Source organism: Bufo gargarizans, chromosome 1, assembly GCF_014858855.1.
Source record: "Bufo gargarizans isolate SCDJY-AF-19 chromosome 1, ASM1485885v1, whole genome shotgun sequence".
NCBI classification, from domain to species: Eukaryota; Metazoa; Chordata; class Amphibia; order Anura; family Bufonidae; genus Bufo; species Bufo gargarizans.
In genome coordinates, this window is record NC_058080.1 from 558,627,066 (window position 1) to 558,651,197 (window position 24,132).

The 24,132-nt window shown below is 42.7% G+C and overlaps 1 protein-coding gene across 2 annotated transcripts in view; it reads right to left on the reverse strand.

Moving 5' to 3' along the window:
• Nucleotides 1-8,353: 8,353 nt before the first annotated feature.
• ADGRD1 (adhesion G protein-coupled receptor D1) overlaps nt 8,354-24,132 on the reverse strand; it is a 909,072-nt gene continuing 893,293 nt past the window's right edge. For both annotated transcript variants that reach the window (XM_044275622.1, XM_044275624.1), the window contains 3 exons: nt 15,728-15,769; nt 12,649-12,741; nt 8,354-11,490 (listed from right to left, as the gene is read on the reverse strand). In XM_044275622.1, coding sequence (XP_044131557.1) covers nt 11,395-11,490; nt 12,649-12,741; nt 15,728-15,769 — 231 coding nt within the window. In that variant the 3' untranslated portion in view covers nt 8,354-11,394. The remainder of the gene's footprint in view (nt 11,491-12,648; nt 12,742-15,727; nt 15,770-24,132) is intronic.

Below are 24,132 nucleotides of genomic sequence, written 5' to 3' on the forward strand. Positions count from 1 at the left end.
TGTGACCAGATGGACGTACAGTCAGTGGATATGATACACCTGTTATTTGCCGTCTGATGTGAGTATAGCCGTGGCGTCCCACGAGGCTCACTGTATCAGATTCGGCAGTACCTGGGTCTAGTCGCTTGCTTGAGGTAGTTCGGATGATCATGTAGCTCTCAACATGAGGAATCTTCTGGTGGTGTTCACCGATGCTGCAAGCCTGGACCTGGTTAGTGATTAGCAAGGTGTTTCCTCCACACTAGCCTTCTTGCCTTTATCAGACTGTCAGAGAACTTGATGGGCTCCGGGGCCCCCCTCCCCTGCTCTGTATTTATCTTGACCACCACTGTCACTGCCCCCACCATCAATGCCATGGATACAGATGCCATTATTACTAGAGATGAGTGAAGTTATAGAAAATTTGATTCGGCTGCTTCGACGAATTTCACAAAGAAATTACATGCGAATTACCTCATCACGTAGAGCATTTCTTTGTTTGTAGCAAGCGCAATGATGGGGGAATGTCGATTGCGCGGTCCCCTGTCATTGAACCCCTCAGATGCTGTGTTCATCACTGATCATGGTATCTGAGATTAAAAATGGGGGCTTTCAGGGGTTAGTCAGTGAAAAAAAAAAAAAATACTCACCTTATCCATCTGATCGCGGTGGCCATCTTGATTGAAGACACTGCGCAAAATCTCTTCACTGCGAATACGTTTTTACGCGGTATCTTCAATCAAGATGCTCTTCAGGCACAAATGGATCTGGTGTGTATCTTGTTTATTTTTTTAATACCGCTATTTCAGGGAAAATCAATTTGTTACCATGAAGTGCAAGGAAATTCAGCTTTGCGGCAAATGAAATTCGGTTCGAAGTCCACTTCAGATTCTTTAAATTGATTAACTCTAATTATTGCCACCACCATCAACACAGCTATACATGGGGTCCCCAGCATCCTCCACAACCTCCGCTGCCCAAACAGTAATCGCTCACACATGAGTTGTCACAGGGAGAATCTCTTGACTATCTGTCGTAGGGTGTGATTTTTTTCTACCCACCCAAAGTAACCTAAACCTAAAGGCCTAAATTCTTTATCACTCACAGATAATTTTGAGCAAAACTCTGTGTTGGTGATGTAATCACATATATGCTGGTTTATTGTACTGTTCATCTATAAGATGGTTTAATTTAATTATGGTCAGGGCTAGGACAACGTCGGCGCACGCAGAGAAACCTGCCCTGAACATAGTGGCTGAATTGTGCCGGGAGCCACGGGCGCGGGTACACCAGTGAAAAAAGGGGGCATACCTGAAAGGGAGCTTTGAGAAAAAGGGCGGGAGGGAGGGGCGTGAGGCTCGGGCGCCTGGCTGAGCGGCAGGTAGGGGGATAAATAGCCAGACGCCCCTCCCACAAATGCAGGCTGCCAACAGCCTTACTATTTATGGTCAGGGCTAGGACAACGTCGGCGCACGCAGAGAAACCTGCCCTGAACATAGTGGCTGAATTGTGCCGGGAGCCACGGGCGCGGGTACACCAGTGAAAAAAGGGGGCAAAAAACATCAGTTAGATACAACACTTTTTGCAAACTACAAGCCAGTGATCGAAAGGCACGAGATATCTCTACTCGAGGATTGGGTATATACCTAGTGAGGCAGGAGGACCGCCACCGCCCCATGGACCGGATGACATGAGCTGGCACCTGATGCCGAGAAGCAGCGGAGGCTGCCCCTAGCGACATGAGTGGCCCGAAATTACCTTGGGGTCATAGCCTGCACCCTGGGCGAGGGCACGGAGGAAAGATATAAACTGAGGGTGCTGAGAGGCTTGCCTGCGTGTGGCAGGAGCGGGCTATCTGGTGATGAACCTTGGATGAGGGCTAGCAGTTGATGCAGCACCTGAACCGGGCACCAATCGTTCAACGTGGGATAGAATTTACCTCGGAAGGGGGTCCCGTCTGAATGGTTTTGGTGGAAGGTAGCAGGGGAGTGCGATTTGGACCCGCCAGAACCTCACCGGGCCGGAGGAATCCATAAAAGGTGAGATACATGGCCGCTTTCAAAATCAGGCTAGTGAAGGGCCCAAAAGGATTACCATCAAATGACGAAGAAAGATCCCTGAACAATTTACCGGACACAGGTTGCCTATGGCTCACGGACCCTTCCCCTCCTTTTGAATACCCTGAAGGGTGGCTTTAGAAAACGAAGACAGAACCTGGGTGATCCAGGAACACTGACAACCTGGGCGATCCAGGAACGCTGACAACCTGAGCGATCCGGGAACGCTGACCACCTGGACGATCCAGGAACGCTGACCACCTGGGCGATCCAGGAACGCTGACCACCTGGGCGATCCAGGAACGCTGACCACCTGGACGATCCAGGAACGCTGACCACCTGGGCGATCCAGGAACGCTGACCACCTGGACGATCCAGGAACGCTGACCACCTGGGCGATCCAGGAACGCTGACCACCTGGGCGATCCAGGAACGCTGACCACCTGGGCGATCCAGAAACGCTGACCACCTGTGCGATCCAGGGACGCTGACCACCTGGGCGATCCAGGGACGCTGACCACCTGGGCGATCCAGGGACGCTGACCACCTGGGCGATCCAGGGACGCTGACCACCTGGGCGATCCAGGGACGCTGACAACCTGGGCGAACCAGGGACGCTGACAACCTGGGCGATCCAGGGACGCTGACAACCTGGGCGATCCAGGGACACTGACAACCTGGGCGATCCAGGGACACTGACAACCTGGGCGATCCAGGGACACTGACAACCTGGGCGATCCAGGGACACTGACATTTAAATGAAGACAGAACCTGGGCGATCCAGAGACGCCGACCACCTGGGCGATCCAGGAACGCCGACCACCTGGGCGATCCAGGAACGCTGACCACCTGGGCGATCCAGGAACGCTGACCACCTGGGCGATCCAGGGACGCTGACCACCTGGGCGATCCAGGGACGCTGACCACCTGGTCGATCCAGGGACGCTGACCACCTGGTCGATCCAGGGACGCTGACCACCTGGGCGATGCAGGGACGCTGACCACCTGGGCGATCCAGGGACGCTGACCACCTGGGCGATCCAGGGACGCTGACCACCTGGGCGAACCAGGGACGCTGACAACCTGGGTGAACCAGGGACGCTGACAACCTGGGCGATCCAGGGATGCTGACAACCTGGGCGATCCAGGGACGCTGACAACCTGGGCGATCCAGGGACGCTGACAACCTGGGCGATCCAGGGACACTGACAACCTGGGCGATCCAGGGACACTGACAACCTGGGCGATCCAGGGACACTGACAACCTGGGCGATCCAGGGACACTGACAACCTGGGCGATCCAGGGACACTGACAACCTGGGCGATCCAGGGACACTGACAACCTGGGCGATCCAGGGACACTGACATTTAAACGAAGACAGAACCTGGGCGATCCAGGGACGCTGGCCACCTGGGCGATCCAGGGACGCTGACCACCTGGGCGATCCAGGGACGCTGACCACCTGGGCGATCCAGGGAAGCTGACCACCTGGGCGATCCGGGGAAGCTGACCACCTGGGCGATCCAGGGAAGCTGACCACCTGGGCGATCCAGGGACGCTGACATTTAAATGAAGACAGAACCTGGGCGATCCAGGGATGCCGACCACCTGGGCGATCCAGGGACGCCGACCACCTGGGCGATCCAGGGACCCTGACAACCTGGGCGATCCAGGGACCCTGACAACCTGGGCGATCCAGGGACCCTGACAACCTGGGCGATCCAGGGACGCTGACCACCTGGGCGATCCAGGGACGCTGACCACCTGGGCGATCCAGGGACGCTGACAACCTGGGCGATCCAGGGACACTGACAACCTGGGCGATCCAGGGACACTGACAACCTGGGCGATCCAGGGACACTGACAACCTGGGCGATCCAGGGACACTGACAACCTGGGCGATCCAGGGACACTGACAACCTGGGCGATCCAGGGACACTGACAACCTGGGTGATCCAGGGACACTGACAACCCGGGCGATCCAGGGACACTGACAACCCGGGCGATCCAGGGACACTGACAACCTGGGCGATCCAGGGACACGAAACGAAAACCCGCTGACTTAAACAGTAAAGTAAAAAGCTCCCCCACCTAGACCGCAAATTCTGGTACTATGATGCTTAATTCTGCTATATATAAATATATATATATATATATATATATATATATATATACATACACAAATATGTACACATATATCCATACCATACACTTTTTTTTTTTATAATAACCAGCCTATGTAACGCTGCCCTGAGCTCTGAACGAGCACATGCATGGTGTTTTAACCCGCCAGTAACCCGCTGGAGGGGTTGGGGAGCCCAAATGAAGCTGCGCCCCCCCAGAAAACGGGAGTACCCCTGCAACATAAAACCAGAATTTGTCAACACCTCCTGCGCTGGAAGCACAGTTTAGACTTTAATTACCAGTCTCAAAAATTGCCTCACACTGGCTCTAACACTAACTGAGCCTTTAAATCCTTCCTGACACATATCCTGAGCGGCATGTGACCGGAAGGGCACGAAGCTAGGACACCGCTTCCCCCAACCCAGCCGCCTGTAATTGCGTGGGCGGAACGTACTGGGGGAGAGCGGCATCTCAACCCCGCACCACCGGACCTAGACCTGGCCGGACGCGATACACAGTTGGAGCGGGGCCAGCTGCACCCCGATTACCTGGCTGGCGTGTGGCGAGGCTGACGTCGGCGGCACGTGACCACGGTAACCCGGAAGTGACGATACTGACCGGAGGAGGGAGCGCGATGCCGCAGTACTGCGTGAGGCTCGGGCACCTGGCTGAGCGGCAGGTAGGGGGATAAATAGCCAGACGCCCCTCCCACAAATGCAGGCTGCCAACAGCCTTACTATTTGAACAACCCCCAGAAAAATAAAATTCCAATCGTGTGGATATAAAATAAATGGAAACGGATGATTATGGTCCAGGCCTGACGCTCAATTCCACGTTATCACGCACAGGTAAATTATTGCCCAACCCTGTGGATTGGTGTACTACTGATCATCACCTATATGCTGGCTTAAATAAATTTATTAACCTGCCCAAAAAAAATAAAAAATAAATGGAACTGTGTGTGTGAAGATTAGAAATGGGCTAAATCGCCCTAACATTTTGTTGTCAATCACTGATGTATATGGTTTTTCAAACTAAAACAAAAAAATTAAATTAAAATTAAATATGTGCGATGACCTGACACAGATCTCGCTAGTATTCTATATGCTATGCTAGATTGATGGTAGAACAAGTGTTACACAGTTTACCATTATTCCACCCACCCTGGAAAGGATTTCTGCGAAAATCGGGAAAAAAATGAAAGGATTTCCTTTCAGGTAGTTGCTTTTGACATTTGCAGCAGCTGCAGCTCTACTACCAGGCACAGCCAGCCTCAGCTCCTCTGTTCTCACTCCCTGGCTGACAGCTTTCCTTCTTGCTTCCTCTTATTCTACATAACCAATTTATCTTCTTTGTAATTTTTGCCTTTCCCTTTACTGTCCCTGGCAGTAGAATGCAAGCTTGATTGATTTCTGACTGTCCCTGACTTCCTAAGATTGTTTTATTGGCAGATATTGCTACAGCCAAGCACTCTCATTCACAGCCTAGCATAGAATGTTCTGCTCCTTCTGCTAGGACACTTCCCTGCCTGCTGCATGAATGAGATCCAATCAGGGCAAGCCCCTCCCCTAAAAAACACACACACTTCCTCTGAGGGTCACCTGAGAACCCTTCTTCCTCCTAAGTGCTTTTTTTCCTGCCAACATATGGCACTAAAATGGTGCTACGAGCCGTTGTAGTGCATTCATCCGAAATGAACCTGAAAAGATTCAGGTTCGTCTGCCATCCAAAAAATAGCAAAGTTTGGATTGAATCTAGTCCGGTCTACACTGGTTCGCTCATCCTTAGCACAGAATTCCAGCAAATTATTTTATGACGTATACAAGTGCAGATATGTACATCCTTATTTTAGTCCTGATTTGGTTAAGTACTCCAATTTCAGATGAAACCAATTCAATGCAGTATTTCCACATGCTATCAAATTCCTTGAAAAACTGCATTTCAGGGTGGCTGCACATAGAATTCTAAAGGATGGACATCTTGTGATACAATATCATGAAATGACATTGTTTTGAAAAGCTGGTTATGTCATGCTGCACACATATCAGGACATATCCAGCTAAAAGGAAAAGTAAGAAAGGACTGCTGACAGCTTCTCTTTATGCTGCATATACACATTAGATGAATAATGACTGATTATTTCATGTACATTGAGGATGCAAGAGTGTCTCCTGATGGCAGATTTAAGGGGAAATTGGTATCAGATATGTTGGACTTTAAGATTCATTTGTTCATTTGTTCCCCCCCCCTCATTGAAACACACAGGCTTGTTGAGTTTATCCTTGTAATAGGCAAACCAGTGAGGCTACAATCCAGTAGTGAAATAGAAATGGCAAACAGGTGGGAAAAAAATGAGAAGTAGACTAGAGTTGGATGGATAAGGACACCTTAAGGCATGGTAGTTTGCTTGTTCAAAGCAGTAACCTGGATCTACTTCTATTTTTATGGTATTCTGTTTTGTTTGTGTTCTGTCAAACATCATTTCAACCGATTATGTTATACAATTATCAATAAATAATGACATACACTTTAACGCTTTCTTAATGTTACTTGAAGAATATATTGCATACAAAATTGTACAGGTCAAAGTAAATACAAGGCAGCAGGTCACTTACATGTCACTTAGTGCATCAATAATTTAATATTCATTTGAATATGGCATCAAGAAAATTACATCATTCATATTTTAGAAGGCCTTGCTATGAATTATATAATATTATATACTGATCTAATGCCAGGCTCTATAAAACACACACATATATTCAATGTCAAATGTTTTCTTGGCTTGGTTGTGCTGTATAAAATTTCCAGACAGTACTGACATTCCTGTTTTTATTAGACAATGGACTTGGCACATGGGTGTCTAAACTTTCACTTTTATTTTAAATAGTCCATAATGTAAAAAATGCCCTGGCAGTAAAAGAGTTAAAGAGGTTGCGCGAGATTAGTAACTCTGCATGATTCACTAGAATAGGGCTGAGTGGCACTGTTTCCGTAAGAATATATTATAGACCCCTTTTTCTAATCTTAGACAACCCTTTTAACATCCTTTTACCTGCTTGAATCACATGCTTTACGAAAGTGAGGAACTTGGATAATAGGGAAGATCGTATGAAAGAAAATCCAATTCCCTCCCCAGGACCTTTAACATAATACAGAATATATTCTTTCAATACAGACATCAAGGGGACTGTTACGGTTGTCTTCTGTATCTCCAATGATGACATGCAGGAGCTATAAACAGCGATTCTATTCCTCTGGTGCCTCTGAGAATTCAGTCTTCCTCGTTACTTAAAGGGGTTTCTGGGATGTACAAACAGATGACCTAGTCTCAGGTTAGGCCATCAGCATCAGAATGGTGGGTGTCTGACTCCCAGCACCTGTTAAATTGGCTGCGACACTTAGGTGAGCGCTGCACCCGCTTCCTCAGCCTGTCACATCATGTCCATTAGTCACAAAGCCTTTAAGCAGCTCAGTCCCATTCAAGGGAATGAAACTGAGCTGCAATTCCAAGCACAGTGGCTACGTACCACACTGTGCTGAGTATACTATGATGATACTGTGGAACTTGTTCAAGTGCTGTAGTCTCTTCAAACAGCTGGTCGGCAGGGGTGACAGGAGTTGGAGCTCCACCATAGGTCATCAATATTTAATTCACAGAAAACCAGTATAAAGGGTTGCCCTGTTCATAAAAACATGGCTGCATTCTTTTAAAAACAGCACCACACCTGTTCATGGGTTGGGTCTGCTTTTGCAGCTCAGCGCCATTGAATTGAATAAAGATGAGTTGCAATACTATTCGCAACTCTATTTGAAAGACATGGACAACCCTTTAAAGGGGTTGACTCACTTCAGCAAATTCCATTCATCATGTAGACAACATTAATACAAGGCAGTTACTAATGTGCAGTATTGTAATTGTCCATATTACCGCCTTTGCTGGCTTGATCTGTTTTTCCATAGCATTATACACTGCTCCTATCCAAGGGTTAGGACCACCATGCAGTCCAGCAGTGGTGGTCGTGCTTGCACACTAAAGGAAAAAGCTCCATCCTCTCTGATGGCCGAGACCGTGAGAGTGCACATAGGCTGGCACTTTTTTTCCCATGGTGTGCAAACACGACCATCTCTGCTGAACTGCAGAGTGGTCATAACCCCTGGATACAAACCGTGTATAATGTGATGGAAAAATGAATCCAGCCAGCAAAGGAAGCAATATGGACAATCAAAATACATTAATAAGTGCCTTGTATTAATTTTGTCTACATGATAAATTCCATTTGCTGAGGTGAAACAACCCCATTATGTTGCTTCCACTTATAATGGCAAATGTAGGTGCCTAATATACAAGTAAAAGTTTACAAATGATGAACGCTTGCTTTAATTTGTTTCATTTCCCCTATAAGTACTGTAAATGTAACATGGCAGTAAAATATGATCCATTATGATGTATAAATGTACATTTTCAGATACATGTATGCTCTATAAGCTTTCATCACCCTTCTTAGCTCATAATTTAAAGACATTATAAAAATAGCTGGTGATATCAATGATACATCACGGAAATGGAAGGTACAATATATTTGGTTCTGCTACAAGCAATCCTGAATTTTGATGTCATTTGTCATACAAATATTCAAGGTCTTGGATCAGCAGTATGGCTGTCAGAAAATTGCTTGCCTTAAATTATTATAAATGGATCTTCAGTCCAAAATGCTAATGTACCTTGGTTTCACCATAAATTACGATACAGTCATACTAAAAGAGCTTTTTTTTTGTTACTTAGGACTAATGGAATGCTAGAAGCATCAGTACATGGATGTCTGCTTGAATAGGAATGGATGATTGCAACTATAGCAATGTTTATCAGGCCATTACAGGATATTTTCCCGTTTTTAAGCAAAAAGTAAAAACATCCAAACTGCAACTCCATACTCTAACAGTTTTTAAAATAATATAACCAGCATAGAATTTTAATTTATCCTACTGACAGAATTTGCGACTAGCTTTTATAACGTGACAAATCATTTGTGATCTAGAATTGGATAGCATTACGTTACTATAAAACTTCTCTATTAGTCCCACAGAGAGAAAATTGTTTTTAATGAGATAGTTAAAACTTAGGATGGAAATATTTTACTAGGAAATGCTGGTCATAACTGAGACTCTGTCAATAAGAAATGTTATTTTCAGTATAGTCACCTAGCTCTAATGAATATCTATCGTAGAAAACAAAATGTAACTCAGACTAGAGTGTGTTCACATCACGTTGATGATGCCTATTTAGTACGTACCCTGGGAAAGCTCCTGAGGAACACGCTAAATGTGTCTATAGGGTTAATTTCGCTAGATGTGAGCCAAAAGAGTGCCTTTTTAGCCTCTGTCTGGTCGTAAATGCCAGTATACTGCATAAAAACAGTACAGCATGGCATAGTACAGCATGACTGTAACATGACTGTGGTACAGCATGACATAGCATGACTGTGTTAATGGCACCCAGGAAAAAACATATGTTTAAAACACATAAATTGTTATGGTTAAAACCTATGGGTGATCGATGCCACCCATCAGAGGCACCCGAACATAGCCTTAGAAAGGATCATTGATTTGCCTTTGATCTACATTATTGCCCGAAAATAGAAAGCAGAACAGCAGCTTTAGATAATACAGGGGCCCACTGAGCCACCATAAGTGTATGTCCACACGGTCAGGTTTCTCTTTGCAGCGTTAGAAGCCAAAATCAGGGGTGCACTGTAAGACAGATTCTACTATTTTTCTTTATTCATTCCTGGTACAAGGGCAATGTGAGTGTGGAAAGAATTTTAGATGTTGCTATATTATTCCATGTAAATGTAGTGTCCCATGATTCATAAATCCATGATTACACCACATATGGTAACATGTGCCAAATATAGATGTTTTCTTGGGGGCCAGGAGTTTAAAACGAAATGCACGTTGAAGGGTTTGTCTGCTTTGGACAATCTCATTTTGCTAGAAAGGTGGTAATTGTGGGATCCCAGGAGCAATCATCTAGGTTCTCTGTAGCACATCACAAGAACATGAACATTACATGCCATGATGACACCCATCAAAATCAATTGATGATGCAAAAACATACCAGGTATTTTAGGACAGAGAGACATTATCCTTGTGGCCCCCACACCTTGATTAATTCAGAATTCCCTAATAGATTATTTGACATTCCTTTGGATTTAGGTCTGATTCAGGCAACTATAATGATTTCCACCCACAAAGAATGTATTTATATAGATGTCCGTACAAGGTCTAGGTCTATCTCTTTTTTCTGGACCACCATTCATTTAAATCAATGAGTCTCAGAAGCAGTCAGGACAGCTCATGAATGGAAATTACTGTCATGTGAATCAGACCTTACTGTAAAAACTGATGTTCATGATGTTCTTTTCTTGAAATCTTCTCTTTAAGCAGACAATACTAGAAACTATCACAAAAGTTTAACAATGTGCATAAAATGTTTGGTTGGTTTGGGGGCTAATCATTATAGAATTTTCCTCCAATACAAAGCGAACCAGCAGTACTATCACACATCCTTTACCAGACCTATAATTATATGGAGAGGACATATCAGAGAACAGCAAGTAAGAGGTCTTCTATTTCAGTAAGACAACATCACCAGAGGTGTTAAAGTTGACTACCAAGGTCAAGGTGCCATCTTATTCACAGCAATTAAGTAACCAATTAATATATCTATTCACGTTACAATTTAGCTTATTGTGTTACCTGTCCACCAATACGTGTTTCATAAATAAAGCTGGACAAGAAGAAGGTCAGCAGTGTGCAGATAAAAGGCTTTCATTGTAAAGTCTCTAAAAACTGTTTTGTGTGATGGATTTTTTTGTCTTTTACTGTCACACAATAATCCTGTAGTGATCAGTTTAGTAATGCAGTCTATTGCACGGTATAACATTACTTTTTTCCTTGATGCTTTCTAGATACTTAGCAGAAGATGGTCTCTAAGGCATCTTGGCACTTGCAGCACTTTTTTTTGGAGTTGTTTCTTTGTAGTCGTGTGCTTGAAGACAAATTGGTTTCTTCAGGCTGAAAAAGCAAAACCTTCCCTGTAGTAAACATGGTGGAAATATCCTAGTATTATTAAAGATAAGGCACCTTCAGTTGAATTAGGGAAAGACAAACTTATGTACAAAAAGGCCTCCAGTGATTTTTTTTTTTATTGGTAGTAAAACCCTCTTATAATCAGACAGCAGACAAGTCAATTCTGTTGGCTGAATTGCTGCTTTTGTCCCACGTATTCATCTTGGTAGGAGACGTATTGGCTCGATTCCCATTCATCTGGAAGGCATAAACAAAAGTCCATAGGATGCCAATTATTACTTTTTAAAGTTCACATTCTGTGATAAATTTTAATTATAAATGAACAATATATGATTCACTATTGATGATAAAAGAAGAAATTGTGCTGTTTGTAGCAGTAGTTTACAGTTCTGAATTATTTACTTAACGTTAAAGTATGGTTTATGTAAGGCTCTATTCAGACTGCATTCAAGCTTTCTGTCAGAAAATATACAACTCTGGAGCATTTCCCAGTGTATGCCTCGAAATGGAAATCTTCAACCAATGCCACTGTATAGGTAAAGTGGCATACATTGCCCACAAATGTCCATGGGGGAAAAAAGGTATACATCTTTTTACTGGATTCCTAAAAGAGTAGTCAAGTACGTTTTTCTGTACAGTAAAGAAGGGTATTATGTCATATAGCAGCCTGACAGAGGACAAAAAGGACATTCTTCTGGCCTCTGTTGGCTTAATGAGGGCTTATGTCTACTGTAGATTCGGCATTGAGCTTTCCCAGTGCATATCACATTCATGTCATAGAGTGTTTTTATGTGATATTAAATACTTTTGTGTTAAAAAGAAAGACAAAAGTACCGGTATTGTAGCAGTGATATAAGGTCCACTGCTACAATACTTTTGTGTTAAAAAAAGACCAAGGTATTTAACATCACATACAATTTTTCTGGCTAACATTGTACTAAGCTATTTTGTCTATATGTCATAAAATGTTTTAAAAATGTTAGGCTCAGTAACATGGTGAACAACTTAATACATCTCCACATTTTGCTTTTGTTCAGATATTATAATATGGTATTTGCTCGCTTTTCCAGTACTCACAGAAGGTTTCTCTTTATTCACATATTTTTTAAAGTCATTATTGCTGTAAGCCTGCATGCCAAATATTACAGGCTCTTCAATCCTTGAAAACCTATTTCACTGTGATTAGAACAATTACTGATATGTATAGTACATTCTCTTCTCGTTGCTATGACACTGATAGAAATGTCCAAATGTATTATTTGCTCTTTTCTATTATGTTTTCATTTAGTTGAAATTATATTTCTGTGTATATTTGGAAGCTTCTAAACAAAAAACAATATCAAAACAATATCAATTCTATCAGCGAATCTAATGAGATCTAATATTTGTACTTACTACATCAGAGTTGAAAGGCTTTACATTGATGTTGCGAATAGAACTACTAGTCAGGGACCACACCTTTGTTTTGTGCTTAAAAGCTGCTCTCACCTTAAAAAAAAACATATATTATTTATACTTTAATGACACTGGTACAGTACAAGGTTAAATGTTAACTATTGACACGACTTTGCATAAATCGATAGTATAAGCGACCACAAGAAATGTTGTAATATGTCTTATCAGTTAGAAATGTCTAGTTATCTCCCCTATACACATACACACACACTTACTAATTGCTTTTCAATTTGGAAAAAGTTCTAAAACCTGGCTAGTATGGGAGAAGCTCTGCTTAGGTATCATTACACATGACAAAACAAGTCTATGGAGAGGGGAGGGGGAGGAGTGAGCATGAGTTTAATGACACACACACAGAGACTAAAATACTAAACAGGAAGATTATATCTCAGCCTAAGTACTTAATTTGCAACCTTATAGGTCAGTACCTCTCTGTAATGTCCTCCACGATTCTGAGCTTGTCTCTGAGTAAGATTACAAAGCAGATTTTCCTCTATTTTCTGTGTGCAGTTGCTGGCAGCTAGTCTCCACCCACTATATATAGGGGAACTGCAAACTAAATACTCAGCATGCACAGAGGAAAACCTCTAAGAAATGCCAAATACAATTGATTTAATAGCCAGAAATTGTGTTATTGTTATTATTATTATTTATTTTACATCACCATTACTTCCATGGCGCTGTACATCCAGCCAGGGTTACATATATGAAAATACAATAAACAGAAACTATTAGCAGACTGGTACAGAGGACCCTGCCCACAAGAGCTTACAATCTACAAGGAGAGGGGAGAACACAGTACGTGAGGTTATAGGCTGCTCAAGTGGCTGCGTAGTAGCAGCATGCTATTGCAAGTGGTAGGCTTTCCTTAAAAGATGGGTGTTTAGGGTACTCTTGAAGGTTTGGATGTTAGGGGACAATCTGATGCATTGGGTAGTTAGTTCCAGAGTAGGGGAGAGGCATGTGAGAAATCTTGTAGTCAATTGTGTGAAGAAAAGATGAGGAGAAGGTCCTGTCAGGATCTGAGATTACGTGTGGGGATGTATCAAGAAAGCAGGTCAGAGATATAAGGAAGAGTCAGGTTGGGGATGGCCTTACATGTAGTTGTAAGTATTTTAAACTGAATTCGCTGGGCAGTCAGTGAAGGGATTGGCAGAGGGGGAAGGCAGAGGAGAAATGAGGGGAGAGGTGGATTAACCGGGCAGCGAAGATTGGAGGAGAGCGAGAATGCTGTATGGGAAGACACAAAGGAGGATGTTGTAGTAGTCCAGGCAAGAGACAAACAATAACTATCTGAGTGACTGTCTATACAGAGTGAAAGAGGACCCTGTCTACAAAAACTTACAATCAGTGATGAGCGGCAGGGGCAATATTAAAATTTACGATATTTCACAAATATTTGGGCGAATATTCGTCATATATTTGCAAATTTGAGAATTCATGATCTCCAGTCATTATTTTCTTGATTGCGAAAATCAGCAAATGGAAAATTCACAATAAAAATTTGCAATACGAAAATTTGCGATCAACACTACTCCTAAAGTCTAAGATATTGCAGCCTTCTCATTGGCCCACAAGCAATAAGCAGTGAGAGATCATGGGTACTGATGAAAAAAAATCTAGAATATTCACGATTACAAAGATATAGCACTATATTCTAGATATTCTCGAAGTGGCAATATTCCCGATACAAATTTGCGATCAACACTACATACAATCCAGTTAGATAAAGCACATCTTCCTTTGACAAAATTAGGATAGACTATGTTGTGGTAATTATGGCACCGATGAAAAAAAGTTGCACTAAATTATAATTATTAACATAAAAACTGAATATTCACTAAATTCTACATACAGTATCTTTTATATTTTGATACCATCAAATGTATGTAGCCCAGCACAGCTGTAAGTGCAACTTATGCTCAACTAAACCAACAATATTGAACATTTTTACTTGGCTAACCATGTGCCAGCTTGGATTTAAAGGGAACCTATCACCGGGATTTTGGGTATAGAGCTGAGGACATGGGCTGCTAGATGGCCGCTAGCACATCCGCAATACCCAGTCCCCATAGCTCTGTGTGCTTTTATTGTGTAAAAAAAAACGATTTGATACATATGTAAATTACCCTGAGATGAGTCCTGTCCCTGACTCATCTCATGTACAGGACTCATCTCAGGTTAATTTGCATATGTATCTAATCAGTTTTTTTACACAATAAAAGCACACAGAGCTACGGGGACTGGGTATTGCGGATGTGCTAGCGGCCATCTAGCAACCCATGTCCTCAGCTCTATACCCAAAATCCAGGTGACAGGTTCCCTTTAAACATGTATCAGATTAAAAAATTGCTGAATAAAAAAAAAAATTTTCATAATCAAGAAACTCCTCTCTAAAGAGTATTGCCACAATAAAGGTATCTCAAGTTCTAAAGACTTTTTAGCAAAGCAAGTAAAATACCTTCCATAGGCACCCAGAATGATTAAGTATTGTGTACAAAACAAGCCCATCAAACATATGAAATAGTTACAATGACAAAAAACTCAAAGAAGAATATTCTTTAATCCTATCCAATTCATTTGACAAAAACAGATTGGATAGTACTGTACTTAGAACAGTTAACAAAAAAATGTGACATCTGAATTAATCTAGGCTAAACTCTTATCATGTCCCTAGAGATCTCGTGTGACCCATAATCTTGGCATTATAACAAATTGAATATTTATGTAAGTGCTATAAATTTTCTGCAAAGAAAGGAAAGTAGGATCAGAATCGCTTTAGAGAACTATATGTAAAAGAAATAATAGTTTTCATTTTCAGCGGCTGTTAATGATATGCAATTTTAAGGAAGCAAGGAGATAGTTTGTAGTGTTTGTACCTACTTGTCCAGTCGCAGAAAAGTCATGATATTAAGATATACATCTCACTACTTTTTATGACCATTGATGTTCCAACAGTAATGAGGATTTTATAAGTTAATGTGACAATGAAAAAAAATATTAAAGGTATTAAACTTACCTCTGAATTGAGAAGGCAATGGAATAAGAAGATGAAAAATCCCTAAAACAACAAGAAAAATTACAATGGTTGCACTAGCTGAAAGATTTTGCCAATACAGACCTCATGTTAAAACTGTTCAAACTGTGTGTAACAGTAAGAGTTCTTTATAATGAAGAAATCATGTTTTGCCCTTAGCAACTTGGCAATGATTTACTTTAGTCTGTCAAACTGCACAATACAAATAAGAACTGGACTCTTGCTGATCACAATAGGCAATGTTGCACTGTATCGTATTGAAAAAAGTAAAGTATTGTGCAAAAGTTTCAGGCAGGTGTTTTCTAAAGTGGTGAGAAAGGGATAGGGCTTAGCAGGAGAGCACAGCCTACTGCATTTACTATAATATACACTAGAAACTGGCATACAGTCATACCTGAACTATAGACTTCTGGTGGATGGACGGCCAGAGATGTACCCTATTTAATGAGAGGCATCTGTCTCTTAATATATTAGGTGCATCTCACTCCAGTGCACAGGGATCATGATTGGCTTATGGGAACATCAGTCTTGATAAATGTCCCTCGATGTGCCGTCACATGTGTTATGCTTTTTCATATTAGGAAGCTTCTGTTCCTTATCAGGGTAAATGGGGTTTAACCCTTTCAGTACCTTGTGATTTTCTGTTTTTACAGTTTTGTTTTGTACACTCTGCCTTACCAAAGCCATGACTTTGCAATTTTTCATTTTACATTGCCACATGAGAGCTTTTGTTTTGTGGGACCAGTTGTACTTTTTAATAGCAACATTTACTATAACATACAATTTAGTCGAAAGCTGGAAAAAATTCCAAATAGTGTAATAATGGAAAAATGATGAAATTCAGACAGTTTTATGTTTTGTTTTTTTTTTGTTTGTTTTTTTACAGTGTAAGTGAACCCTTTGGAATCACCTAGATTTCTGCATTGATTATTGTTAAACTGTTAAGTCTCAATTACAAAGAAACATAGTCTAATGAAATTAATAACACAACAGTTGTACTGTTCATGTCTTTTACTGAGCATATTAAACATTCAAAGCTCACAAAAAATGTCAACCTCAGTGTTAATGACTTCTTCAAAAGTTAAAATGCAAAAAGAGATGAAGATTGGAAGTGTTCATTTCAAATATGTTTTCTCCATTAAATAAAGGCTGGTTACCAATAGAGATGGCCTTGCGGTTCGCCCGGCGGTTGTTTTGTGGCAAACTTTGCTCGTCAGCGATTCGCCGAACCTGCAAACATATGGCGATGTTCACATGCGCCATATTCTTTTGCATTGCGCTGAACTCTGACCCATGACACATCCGTCAGGTGGGATAGGACAGCAAATTGAGACATTTCAGCACATGGACACCCCCACCCTATAGCAGAACCCGATCTGGCAGCCAATTTACATTCTTTGTTTTGCCAGTGTAGTGAGAGGTTGCTTTGTGGAGCAGGGACAGCAGGGACAGACTGTTAGGGACACCAAACGCTAGCTACTAATGCATAAAAGTCCTTTTAAGGACTGGTATGGGTGTGCTATTGACAGGAGTGATATACTGAGGGGTGTGATATACTTATAATAAACTTTATAGCATAGAAAGTATATTATAGTGCATTTGTATTGTGCAGCAGTTGTGTGCGGTTCTGCTGCGATAACGCAGCTATATAGAGGGACAAACGCTATTAGAATAACTAATTGCAAATGGTGTGATACAACTGTTGCCCCCAAAAAACTGATTGAGGGGTAGATTACACCTATAATATACTTTCCAATATAGAAAGTATATTATAGGGCATTTGTATTGTGCAGCAGTTGCGTGCGGTTCTACTGCGATATCGCAGTTATATAGAGGGACAAGCATTATTGAAACAACTATTTGCAATGAGTGTGATATTCCTGTTGCCCCAAAAAAATCTGATTGAGGGTGCGATATACCTGCTTCCACAAAATACTGATTAAGGGGTTCTATATAACTGCTTCCACAAAATATGATTGTGGGGTGCAATATACCTGCTTCTACCAAATATTGATTGAGGCCTGCGATACACAGACTTCCACAAAATACTGATTGAGGGGTGCGATATACCTGCTTCCGCCAAATATTGATTTAGGCCTGCGATACACCGATTTCCACAAAATACTGATTGAGGGGTGCGATATACCTGCTTCCACCAAATATTGATGGAGGCCTACGATACACCGGCTTTAAAAAAAATACTGATTAAGGGGTTTGATATACCTGCTTCCACAAAATACAGATTGAGGGTTGCGATATACCTGTTACCACAAAATATTAATTCAGGTGTTCTATATACCTGTTTCCACAAAATACTGATTGAGAGGTGCGATATTCCTACTTCTACAAAATACTGATTAAGGAGTTATATATGCCTGCTTCAACAAAAACTGATTGAGGTGTGCGATATACCTGCTTCCACAAAATACTAATTGAGGGGTGCGATATAATTGCTTCCGCAAAATACTGATTAAAGGATTTGAAATACCTGCTTCCACAAATACTGATTGAGGGGTGCGATATACCTGCTTCCACCAAATATTGATTCAGGTGTTCTATATACCTGTTTCCACAAAATACTAATTGAGGGGTGGGATATACCTGCTTCTACAAAATACTGATTAAGAGGTTCTATATACTTGCTTCCACAAAATACTGATTGAGGTGTGCAATATACCTGCTTCCACCAAATACTGATTAAAGGATTTGATATACCTGCTTCCACAAATACTGATTGAGGGGTGCGATATACCTGCTTCCACCAAATATTGATTGAGGCCTGCGATACACCGGCTTCCACAAAAAACTGATTGAAGGGTGTGATATATCTGCTTCCACCAAATATTGATTCAGAGGTTCTATATACCTGTTTCCACAAAATACTGATTGAGGAGTGCGATATACCGGCTTCTACAAAATACTGATTAAGGGATTCTATATACCTGTTTCTACAAAATAATGATTGAGGGGTGCGATATACCTGCTTCCACAAAATACTGATTAATGGGTGTGATATACCTGCTTCCACCAAAAATTAATTGTGGCCTGCCATAGACAGGCTATCACAAAATACTGATTGAGGGGTGCGATATACCTACTTCCACCAAATATTGATTGAGGCCTGCCATACACAGGCTTCCACAAAATATTGATTGAGGGGTGCGATATACCTGCTTCCACCAAATATTGATTCAAGTGTTCTATATACCTGTTTCCACAAAATACTGAATGAGGGGTGCGATATACCGGCTTCAGCCAAATATTGATTGAGGCCTGCAATATAACTGCTTCCACAAATACTGCTCTTCTCTAGGGAATTTGGCACAGGGTAATTATGATATAATGAGAGTACCCAGATCAGCCCAAGGAGGGTGGTCCCCGCTGTTGCTGCCTACTCCGAGATCTCTAATGTCAGTGGTGGTGAAGGTGACGATGATGACGTGTCGATGGATGTCACGTTGGTGCCCACAAGAGAGGAAGAGGAGGGAGTTCAGAGAGAGAGACAGAGCAGCAGATGGGAGGAGAAGCAGGCAGAACTCGCAGTGCACAGGAGGCATAAAAGCAGACTGCAAATGTTTCTGGATCAAGCCATCCACCATGTACGGTCACACCCTGCGCCCCCAGGATGCCGGCAAATGGCTCTGCAGTGTGGGCTTTTTTTAACAGTTCATCTGCTGACAATAATGTTGCTATCTGCAGCGTGTGCTGTCAACGCATAAGTCGCGGTAAGCCCAACACTGACCTAGGGACAACCACCTTATGAAGGCACCTGGCCTTCCATCACCCAGCCCAGTGGCAGCAATAAAAGGTCCCCGGAAGGAAATATTTCTCCCAGAAAGGCATTCAAGAACTATATGGCCACGTTCAAGGGCGGCAAGTGAATAGATCTCTGGCACACAGTGTCGGTGCCAAGATACATCTGGTCTAGCAAACACGGGCAGGGAAGGTACATAACTTTTGCTGCCCACTGGGTGAACCTTCTGACGGCCATCAAGCATGTAACCCATGGCACCCATGTGGATTTGGTTTTACCCCCACGGATTGCATGCAAGACTGCCTCTTCTTCTCCTTATCCTAATCTATCCTCCGTCTCTTCCATAGCTGTCTCCTCCTTTTCCATTGCTACCGCCTCTTCCGCTGAACTTCTCAAGCTTCCCAGAACCTATTCGACGTGCCAGGTGAGATGTTGCCATGCTGTGCTGCGGCTGTTGTGCCTGGAATCCAAGAGCCACACCGGTCCTGCACTGATTTCAGCTCTGCGGTCAAAAGCCGATCAGTGGCTAACCCCGCTCAATTTGAAAGTTGGTAAAGTGGTGTGCGACAACGGTGCCAAGCTGCTGAGCGTGCTGAAGCAGGGCAAAATGACACACGTGTCGTGAGTGGCACACATCCTGCACATAGTCATGCAGTGATTCATTGCCAAATACCGCATGGTCCAGTACATCTTGTGACAGGCCAGAAAAATCTCTGTCCATTTCAGAAGATTTTACACAGCGATGGCTTGCCTTATTGACGTTCAGCGGCAACACCACCTGCCCGTCAGACGACTGATTTGTGACAGCCTGACACGCTGAAACGACACCTTGTATATGCTTGATAGGCTGCTCCAGCAGCAACGTGCCATTAACGACTAACTGTACAAACTCTGCAGCAGGACAAGTTCTGGGGAGCTTGGTTTCTTTTCACCGCACCAGTGACACATGAAGTCTTCTGGGGCCATTTGATGAGATCACTGGTCAGTCACAGCCAAGGCACCATCAGTGACATAGTACCTTACTCCTTCTTTCTGGAGCTCGCATTGCATCGGTCATTGATCAAGCCGTCGAGGAGCAGGAGCTGGAAGATGAGGAAGTCGCAATGCAGAATGAATTCCCGTGGCTGGGGGGGGGACATCGAGGACGACATTCTCCTGGGTGATAAGCAGGAGCTAGGGATCTCCACCGCTTCCAATTTAGTGCAAATGGGGTCTTCATGCTCCAGTGTTTGAAGAGGGACCCCCATATAAAAAGCAAGGACCAGTACTGGGTGGCAACGTACTTAGACCCCAAGTACAAACAAAAAATGTTGGACATGTTACCAGTATCACAGAGGGCTTTCAAAATGCAGCATTTCAAGGCCTTGCTGCAAGAGATGCTGCATTCAGCTGTTGTGGGCGCTGGCAGAGGAAATTCCACCCACAGCTAAACAGGTGCAGGTACCAATCCTACTGAGCCTGCAAGAAGAGGGCAGTTGGAAGATGTCTTGATCACTTCGGATATTAGATCATTCTTGCAGCCAACCCATCAAGAGCCGCCCTCCTGATCCAGCCTCAGGGGACGCCTAGACCGACAGGTGTCCGACTACATCGGTTAACAGCCGATGTGGACACTCTGAGAAGTAAGGAACCCCTGGACTACTGAGTGTGCAGGCTTGACCTGCGCCAGAGCTGGCACAATTTGCCATGGAACTCTTGGCTTGCCCCTCGTCGAGTGTCCTGTCCAAAAGGATGTTCAGCGCAGCAGGGGGGATCGTCACTGATAAGCACACTCGCTTAGCTCACGATAGTGTGGACTACTTCACATTTCTAAAAATAAATGAGGTATGGATCTCGGAGGAATTCAACACATGTGACGACCACGTGTAATTGAATTTGCTCATGTCAGCCAACACATATCCGCCTCCACCCAGAACAAAGAATGGTCCTTGTATATGTATATACAGCGGCATAAAAGGCCTTTTCTGTCAAGTGAATGCCTAATTTTTGGGGCCTGTACTGGCCTACAGTAAAATTTTTAGCCAGTGACCGCCTATTGTACCTCCAGCCACATCATCACTTGCTCTTTTCTGTCAGGTGAATGCATAATTTTTGGGGCTTGTACTCCACTGGCCTACAGTAAAATTGTTATCCTCTGACCGCCTGATATATCTCCAGCCACATAATCACTTGTTCTTTTCTGTCCGGTGAATGCCTAATGTTTGGGGCCCGTACTCCACTGGCCTGCAGTAAAATTGTTATCCCCTGACCGCCTAGTATACCTCCAGCCACATAACCACTTGTTCTTTTCTGTCTGATAAACGCCTCATAATTAGGGTCCGTACTCCACTGGCCTGCAGTAAAATTGTTATCCACTTACCGTCTAATATACCTCCAGCCACATAATCACTTGTTCTTTTCTGTCAGATAAATGTATAATTTTTGGGGCCTATACTCCACTGGCCTACAGTAAAATTGTTATCCATTGACCGCCTAATATACCTCCAGCCTCCAGTCACTTGTTCTTTTCTGTCCGGAGAAAGCCTAATGTTTGGGGCCCGTTCTCCCGTGGACTAAAATTAAATTTATCTAGGCTCCAGCAGGGCACATTTTTGAGAGTTTCTCTTTAAGACGCATAAAAATGGCTCTTGAATAAAATACATATTTTTTGTGTGAATTTCTACCATTGTTCCCCCCCCTGGTATGTCACTGTCCATGTTGTGGGACTATTTGTGTGCTTATAGTAAGTAGTTGGTGGCTGCAAATATGACCTGAAGGTTTTTCAGGTTTGCCTGCCATTAAAGCGAATGCATGTTCGCGAAATTTCCAAGCTGATGTTCGTCCATCACTAGTTACCAACAAATCATTACTTCTCAAGAAAGATTAGTGAGTGTGAACCATGCAATTCAGAAGGCTTCAAAGAAACACATGACAGTGGAAAATGCAAACAATAGCATTATTAACCCATTTAGCCCAGGACAATTTTCCATTTTTGCATATTTATATTTTCACTCCCTGCCTTCCAGAAGCCATAACTTTTTTATTTTTGTCATTTACATAGCCATTATAAGTTATAAGGGATTGTTATTTGCAGGACAAGTTGTACTTTTTAATGACACCATTTAATATTGCATACAATGCAGAGGGAAGTTGGAAAAATGTGATGGAATTCGAAAAGAAATGCAATTCCCAAAAGGTTTTATGGGTTTTGTTTTTATGGTGTTCCCTATTTAGTAAAAATGACCTGTTGCCTTCTTTCTCTAGGTCAGTTTGATTACGGCAATACCACATTTATGTAGTTTTTCTTGCGTTTTTATACTATCGTCATATTCTGATCCACTTTTTCATAATTATGTTTACATACACTATATAAAAAGACACATATGCATGTCTTTCTCAATATCTGACATGGAATCAGAATAAACCTTTCCTGTTTTTGGTCAATTAGGATTAACATAATTGCTAAATGCCAGAATAATGAAAGAGATAATGTTTTAAGGCATTTTTATTACTTTCTGCAATGTCAAAAGTTTACTTACACTAAGGAGATAAAATTAGAAAAAATACAAAACGAACAGCAGATAGCAAAAGAGAGCAAAACAAATCCCCTGAGCAGGAAGGTCCACTAAATAATGGTAAAGGGAGGGGGGGGGGGGGGAGTAGTCACTGAAGGTAAGGAAAAGGCAGAGTTATTAAATGTTTTTTTTAGCTCTGTATATACAAAAGAAGATAAAGGAGCTGATATCTGTGGTGCTGGGGCTGTTACAACAAAACATGCAATGTAGCAGCTCTCTGCAAACCAAATAAAGTACAAAATTGCATAATAATTGCAAGTGCTATACTAATAAGTTAGAGATGCTTGGCAAATCATTTTGTACAAAATTATTTGAGCCCGTCTGCCGCATGTCAAGGCGATCTCTGTAAGACGGGTTCCTAACACTAAATTCTACCTGTTATATGCCATGACGGCTACCATATAATTCAGCGAGTGTAGGTTCCAAATGCATGCTGGGCCTGCTTTAATTTCTGTCATTTTTGGTGCCAAAATGGCCTCCATTATATCCAAGAAATGCAGGTGCCAACATGCATGCCGGGCCCACTCCACACCACTCCTCTGATGCCAAATGGCCACCAAAGACTGCAATGAGAGTCCACAAACTATCTCTCTCCTGGTGCCAAATGGCTTCCAGTGAGTGAGGGAGAGCAGGCTAAGCTATATACTCACACTAATTAAAATCAGCCTATGGGGCAGACGATCTGGTCAGGAGTGCATGACTGAGGAGGCAGCCACACCTCCAGTACAAATTGAAAAGAAAAAGGGGGTCAGTCAGCACATCCCAATGCGCAGGGGCACGTTGCTATGGCTGAGAACAACACTGTAAAACAAAACATGCAATGCAACAGCTCTCTGCAATTTTGTAATTTATTTGGTTTGCAGAGAGCTGTTGTATTGAACTTGGTTGAACTTGATGGACTTATGTCTTTTTTCAACCATATTAACTATGTAACTATAACTATGCTGTTAAACAATTCTGGAGTGTCCATATGATGATGTCATGTGTTTGGAACCTTCTGTTAGGTTAGTTGGCAACATCTGAGTTAATTACCTGTGGATGTATTTGAATGCACACCTGAAACACGCAGCTTTTTTTCT